The 7877-nt window shown below is 37.7% G+C and overlaps 1 protein-coding gene across 1 annotated transcript in view; it reads right to left on the bottom strand.

Annotated features, from left to right (window-relative positions):
- Positions 1-1423: 1423 nt before the first annotated feature.
- The window catches only part of CNTNAP5 (contactin associated protein like 5), an 880169-nt gene continuing 873715 nt past the window's right edge, over positions 1424-7877 (bottom strand). The window contains exon 24 of the mRNA XM_027854715.1: positions 1424-2064. Coding sequence (XP_027710516.1) covers positions 1868-2064 — 197 coding nt within the window. The 3' untranslated portion in view covers positions 1424-1867. The remainder of the gene's footprint in view (positions 2065-7877) is intronic.

Raw genomic sequence — 7877 nt, 5'->3', positions numbered from 1 at the left:
TAGATGGGGAAGATATACAATTAAAATAACTTTCTGTTTATTAAAGTCAATTAAGTTCATAAGAGGAAAGAAACATTGCATCCTTATTAGAATCACTTAAAAATATTTACTAGGACAAAGACATAATGAAAACAATGAGGTGCTAGAGTTCACAGACATTGGAAAATAAGGAACAATCTTATTATTAGTGTAAGGCCCTAAAGCAGAGAAACCCAAATGTAAGAAAGATCATTTTCCTATGATTTCAGTCACCAAAAGCAAAGAGAACTATGAAATGAATGGAGCTAATGAGCTCAACATTGGGAGTCCTGTCACGCAAAGGGAGCATTAAATAATCAAATGTAATATAAACACTGAGAGCAAGATGGAGCGTCTGCTAACTGTCAGGGCCTAGAAGCAGCAAAGCAGTAATTGTTTTCAAAATCAAGTTTGTCTTGTAAACAGAATCAGTGAATGCCATCCACATCTGTGGATTATTCCATAGGTATTTGGTGGTGAGGTTCCCCACTCCCTTCTTTCCTTTTCTCCACGTTGGTCAAAGCTCAAAAGGTTGCAGGTGTTTTTTGTTTGTTTGTTTCAATGTGATTAAGGTAAGAACAAAACAAATGCAAAGAACTACCAAGGAGAGTTTTCAAACAACCACCTCCTCTGGAGGCTCTAACCCTTGGCTTACATACAGGTCTATCTTTGGGACTTTGTGACAAAGAAGATACAACATATTTTTAAGGGATATATAGTTTTGATCCCATATGAAAACCACTAAGTTAGCAAGACTTCCAGTCTACATTTCCCCAAGGTCAGCATAACCAACTCACTAATTATAAACAGTATTTTGAAAGTAGTCAGAACAAATGGACATTTTTAATGCAATTGAATCTATCTATCCAAAATGGTTAATGCAATTTATCCCTTGCTTTACTCCAATTTTTAGTATTTATTTTCTTTCATGCAATTCTTTGAGTTATGTAATGAGGGTATGTTGCTTCATGATGCCCAGTATTTTAGAAATTTTACCTGTATTTTCTTATGCCATCACTTCTTGAACCTCTGACACCAGTGGGCAATAACCTAGCTAACATTTCACATAAAATTGAAAAGAGGCATCAGTTCAGTTACAGAAAATCTAATTTTAGCAGCTTTCTTTTATTTTTTTCCTTTTAATTTCAAGCTACTACTTTTTCCCATGCTTCACCTAGATTTATGCTATTGTATGTTGTTTTAAATGATCAACCCCACAAGAGGGTGCTGAGTGAGGTGCACATTTTCTTTGTACCTGTTGCTGCTATCAGTAATCTTATATTTAAAAATTTTCAGAGCCTAAAAGTTACAGTAAAAAGGGGAAGAGATTGGGTAAGGAGCTGCCTATGATAAGTCAACAACAACAACAACAACAACAACAACAACAAAAATCTCTCTTGGACCCTTTAAGGTGCCACAGAAACAAATCAGGAATCCAGGATTTCTCTCTTGTCTCTATTCCACAAATGGAAGCATGGGGTTCAGGAAGAGGTTTATAAATGAATTCCTGCACTGCTAACCACATAGTGTAGATGCAGATCTGTGAGACTGAGTAAATGTGGAACATAAGAAAGTACTTTACAAACTGTGGAAATAGAAAAACTCAATAGGCAACCATGCACACATGTGGCTCTTATTCGGTCTAAAGTAGTATAGCAGGTCTCTTGAGTGGTCGTTGTCACCAGGACAGGCTTGTGCAGAGGAGGTGGTGTAATAGTTGTTGGGAGTTTCTTGGGGTTTGGGTAAGGGTAAGGATAGGGTCTTCTCAAAAGGAAAAGGGAAATAAATAAGGAGGAAGTAGAAAACAGAAAGAAGGGGGAAAAAGAATTTGTGGGGATCATTGAGTCCATCAGATGAAATATTCCCGTTTACACTCGCTTACTGTGTTCTGCAAATCAATGTCATTTCTAAAGGAATTGTCCAAATTTTCTGGGTATTCTTTCTCTTTCATCTGGTTAGTTCGATGTGAGTGTTTATGTTGGTAAAGGAATCGAGTCATGATACCAATGATGCAGAAGATGACGAATATCACCACTGCTATTACACCTAGAAAGAATCAGGAGAGAAACAGATAAAAAAATAAATCACACCTTATCCATCAAGCAGAGAGTTTGAAGGGTCACAGGGCAGAAAAATAATTTATACTTAGAGGACCCAGGTTCCAGTAAAAGCTTTGTTATCTCATATCTTTGTGACCTTGGGCAAATCATTTAACCTCACTGGGTCTTAGTTTACTTATCTAAAAGTAAAAGTACTTTTATGGCATTACAGGCCTTCCATAGATACTTCTAGCTCTAAATATATGATTCAATGATATCTAAGCTCAGGGGCAGCTAGATGGAGCAGTAGATAGAGCACCAGCCCTGAATTCAGGAAGACCTGAGCTCAAATCTGGCCTCAGACACTCGAGCTATGTGACCCTGGGCATGCCACTTCACCCCATTCCTCACCAAAAAAAAAAAAAAAAAAGATTTCCAAGCTCCTTGCTCCCTCCTCATTCAATGACAACACAGCAAAGAGCTAAGGGATCAAGGAAACTTTTATGAAGAAGTGAGCATTTGATTTAGCCTCTAAAGAGTACATGGGACATTAGCTAGTGGATGTGGAAATGGGGGAAGAAGAAATTAAAGTCAAATAAAGGCAAGGAAGTAGGAAATCAAAAAAGAGTATTTAGAGAATCTATAGTAGGTCAGTTTACTTTTATGTTCAGGGAGCTGTAGGAGAAAGTCTAGAAAAATATGTTGGGGCTAGAGCATAGACACTCTTGAAAAGCAGGCTCTGAAATTTTAACATAATTTAGGAGGCATTAAGAAGACAGATAGTAAGATGGGAGAATAGGGGCAGCCAATTAGCTGAACTCTCCCAATATTCCCATCCAATCAAATTTTGGAGCAGCAGAGCCAACAAAAGGTCATGATAAGACACTTTTTTGGCCTAAGAAACCTTGATATTGTCAGAGGTCTATGGCATAGGGATGGAGGCTTGTCTGGAGCTCAGTTGCAGTAATAGCAGCTTTAGGAGCTCTCAGCACAGAGAAAGTAAGGGTCAAATGACTGGTCAGAAAGAGATTACAGTGGACCCCTTGTAGGGACTGGGTACAGCTGGCTCTTCTGGCAAGCCTATTGCCCTTACTCAGTTCTGGGTCACAATTCCAAGGCTGAGAGTCATGCTGGTGGTCAGTCGCAAGGGAGCAGGTCCCTGGTCACGGTACCAAACAAGGAAAAACATTAGCAAGTGTCACTACAGGGGACCAGAGTCCCTTCCATAGGAGAGCAGTAGCCACACCTCGCCTAAGATCATACTAACTTAGAAGCACCAAAAACTTGCAGACCCCTAGAACTAGCTCTGAAAAAAGAAGTATGAAAAAGCCTGAACCTTGGGACAGTACTCTCCCAATCCCAGGTGAGCAGAGCCCAGCTTTAACATAAAGTTAAAAGTCAAAAACAAGGCTGGAAAAATTGCAAATAATAAAAAAATAGAATTTGACCATCAGAAGTTACCACAGTGAAAAGGAGGACCAAGACATAAACTCAGAAGAAGACAACAGTATGAAAACAGCTACAAAAAAGTCTCAAACAATAATGCTAATTGAACCCAAATGCAGCAAAAACTCCTGAAAGAGTTAAATAAAGAGATAAGAGTCATAGAGGAAAAAATTGGGAAATTAAATGAGAGTGATACAAAAGAGAGAGAGGCACAAAAAACACTGAAGAAAATAACACCTTAAAAAACAGAGTTAATGGGGCATCTAGGTGCTGCAGGGGTTAGAAACACAAGCCCTGAAATCAGGAGTACCTGAATTCAAATCCAGTCTCAGACACTTACTAGCTGTGTGAACTAAGGCAAGTCATTTAACCACAATTACAAAAACAAATAAAAACTGAATAAATAAATAAACAAACAAACAAACAAAGCCAGAGTTGGCCAAATGGTAAAAGAGGAACAAAAATCCGCCGGAGAAAACTCCTTAAAAAGCAGAATTGGCTTCATGGAAAAGAAGGTATGACATCTCACTGAAGAAAATAATTCCTTAAAAATTTGAATTGGATAGGTAGAAATTACTGACTCTATCAGCATCAAGAAACAATAAAACAAACTCAAAACAATGAAAAAAAATAGAAGGAAATGTGAAATATCTTATTTGAAAAATAACTGACCTGAAAAATAGATATAGGAGAGATAATTTAAGAATTATTGGAATACCTGGAAGTCATGATCAAAAAAAGAGTCTAGATATCATATTTCAAGAAATTATCAGGGGCAACTAGGTGGCACAGTGAATAGAGCTCCAGCCTTGGAGTCAGGAGGACCTGAGTTCAAATCTGGCTTCAGACACTTGACACATACCAGCTGTGTGACCTGGGCAAGTCACTTAACCCCATTGCCTAGTCAAAAAGGAAAAAGAAAGAAAGAAAGAAAGAAATTATCAAGGTAAACTGCCCTGATATTTAGATTCAGAAGGTAAAATAGAAATTGAAAGAATCCACTGACTACCTCCTGAAAGAGATTTCAAAATGACAACTCCCAGTAATATTACAGCCAAATTCCAGAATTCCCAGGTCAAAAAGAAATACTTCAAGCAGCTAGAGAGAAACAATTCGAATACTGTGGAACCAGTTAGGATCACACAAGATATAGCAGCTTCCATGTTAAAGAAACAGAGGGCTTGGAATACAATATTCTAGAAAGCAAAAGAGCTGGGATTACAATCAAGAATAACATAACAGTAAAAACCAGGAGTAATTCTTCCGGGGCAAAAAAATGGATATTTAATGAAATATGTGACTTTCAAGTAATACTGATGAAAAGAACAGAGCTGAATGGAAAATTTGATTTTCAAATGCAAGCTCTAGAAAAACATGAAAAATAAATCATAAGGTTAAACTGTTTACATTCCAGTATGGGAAAATGATACATGGAACTCCAAGAACTTTCTGATCATTAGGACAGTTAAAAGGAGTTTACATAGACAAAAGCATGGGTATAAGTCAATAATGTTGGAATGATCTCCAAAAATATTATGAAGGGGTGAGAAAGAGGGATGCACTGAAAGAAGAGGGAAGTAAGAGGTAGAATGGGGATATTTTTCTCTCATAAAAGAGGCAAGCAAGAGCAGCTCGATGGCACAGTGGATAGAGCTCTGGACTTGGATTCAGGAAGACCTGAGTTCAAATCTGGCCTCACACACTTGACACTTACTAGCTGAGCAAGTCACTTAACCCCAATTGCCTCACCATAAATAAATAAATGAGTAGACAGATAGGTAAATGAATGAATGAATGAATGAATGAGTAAATCAATAAATAAATAAATAAAAGAGGCAAGCAAGGAAGAGCTTTTACAATGGAGGGGGAAATGGGGTGGTGGCAGGCAATGCTTTGAACCTCACTCTCATTGGAATTGATTCAAAGAGGGAAGAAAAAATATGCACAATTATGTATAGAAAAGTAATTTACCCAATAGGGAAATAGGAAAGAAAGGTGATAAGAGAAAGGGGTGGTGGAATAATAAAAGAGGGAGCAGATTAATGGAGGTGGTGTTTAAAAGCACAATAGACTTTTGAGGAGGGATAGGATAGAAAAGAGTGAGAGAAGTGTAAATAGAAGAAAATAGGATGGAGGGAAATGCACTGTTAGCAAACATAACTGTGAATGTGAATAAGATGAGCTCACCCATAAAATAAAAGCAGATAACAGAACTGATTGGAAACCAGAATGCAACAGTACACTTTTTACAAGGGAAACACTTGAAACAAAAAGACACACAGAGCTAAAAAAAAAGGGGCTGAAACAAAATCTAATACACTTTAGCTGAAGTTAAAAAAAAAAAGCAGGAGTAACAATCATGATGTCAGATAAAACAAAAGTAAAAGCAAAAATAATCCTAATTGAGATAATCAGGGAAACTATATTATGTTAAGAGATCCCATAGACAATGAAGTAATATTTCATATATATATATATATATATATATATATATATATGAGGTTTCTCTGATAAAGGCCTTATTTCTCAAATACATACTGAACATAGAACAGAGCCAAATTTATAAAAAAAAATAATCATTCTCCAATTAATAAATGGTCAAAGGATATAAACAGGCACTTTTCAGAAGAAAAAATCAAAGCTATATATAATCATATGAAAAATGCTCTAAATATTTATTGATTAGAGAAATGCAAATTAAAACAACTCTTAGATACCACCTTGCAACTATCAGAAATGACAAAGGCTGGAGGGGATGAAGGAGAAAAAGGACAGTAAAGCAATACTGGTAGAGTAGTAAACAGGTACAATCACTTTGGAGAACAATTTGGAAATATGCCCAAAAGGCTATACTCTTTGACCCATACTACTACTACTACTACTACTTCTACTGCTACTACTACTACTACTACTACTACTACGATATCTGCATCCCAAAGAGATCATATGAAAAGGAAAAGATGTATATGTATTAAAATATTTATGCCAGGGGCAGAGCCAAGATGGCAGAGTAAAAGCAGGGACTGGCTTGAGATCTTCCCCAAACCCCTACAAATACCTGTAAAAAATGACTCTTAACAAATTCTAGAGCCACACAACCCACAAAAAGACAGAGTAAAACAAATTTCTAGCCCAAGACAACCTGGATGGTTGATCAGAAAGTTCTATTGCGCCAGGCTGGGAAAGAAACGCAATTTAGCATGGACGTGCAGGCAAAAATCAGGCCTCAGCAAACCTGGAGCAGGCCTCAGGAGACTGAATCACAGGCAGCTATGGCAGTTTCCAGACTTCTCAATCCACAAACGCCAAAGATATCTTAGAAGGTCAGTAGGAAAAGACTGGGACTGCGGTGAGAGAGAAGCTTGGTCCAAGCCCTAGTCCTGGCACAGCCCCGGGGTGGCAGCAGTTTCTGGAGCTTCCAGCCCACAGACTGAGGGGGAAATCGAGTGGCAGATCAGAGGGGGATTGCAGGAATCTTTTTGCTGGTGCTGAGGCAGGATTTTCTTGCTTTGCCTGTGTTAGGATCTGGGTCACAGTTCTGGGTAGCAGTCCTGGGGCGAGGAGTGCTGGCATGGTGGAGCTTGTAGTGGTGGTGGAGAGGGAATTCTCCTCACAGTTCTAAGGCAGAAAAGAGTGCTTGTGGTCACTCATAGACCACAGCCCAGGCCAGGAAAGCAGCAAATACCTTGCCCTTGATCATACCACTTTGGAAGAACTGAAAACTTACAGGTCCATAGAAGTATCTCTGAAAACAGCTACACAAAACCCCCAAAACTTGGGACAGTACATTCTCCACACTGGAAGCAGACCTCTACCTTAACAAATAGTTTAAAACTCAAGTAATTGGATGGGATCATGAGCAAACAAAGGCACAAAAAAGTCAGACCATAAAATCTTACTTTGGTTTCAAAGAAGATCAAAACACACAACCAGAAGAAGACAATAAAGTCAAAGTTCCTACATCCAAAGCCTTCAAGAAAAATATGAATCAGTCCCAGGTCATAGAAGAGTTCAAAAAGGATTTTGAAAAGAAAGTAAGAGAAGTAGAAGAAAAACTGGGAAGAGAAATAAGAGTGATACAAAAAAAATAATGAAAAACTAGCCAACAGCTTGCTAAAGGAGACCCAAAAAAATACTGAAGAAAATAACACCTTAAAAAATAGCCTAACCCAAATAGCAAAAGAGGTCCAAAAAGCTAATGAGGAGAAGAATGCCTTCAAAAGCAGAATTGGTCAAATGGACAAAGAAGTCCAAAATCTCACTGAAGAAAGTACTTCCTTAAAAATTAGAATAGAGCAATTGGAAGATAGTGACTTTATGATAAATCAAGTCATTGTAAAACAAAACCAAAAGAATGAAAAAAATAGAAGACAA

This window comes from Vombatus ursinus, unplaced genomic scaffold, assembly GCF_900497805.2.
Source record: "Vombatus ursinus unplaced genomic scaffold, bare-nosed wombat genome assembly UNPS02010548.1, whole genome shotgun sequence".
Classification (NCBI taxonomy): domain Eukaryota; kingdom Metazoa; phylum Chordata; class Mammalia; order Diprotodontia; family Vombatidae; genus Vombatus; species Vombatus ursinus.
This window is presented reverse-complemented; position numbering and strand designations above follow the sequence as displayed.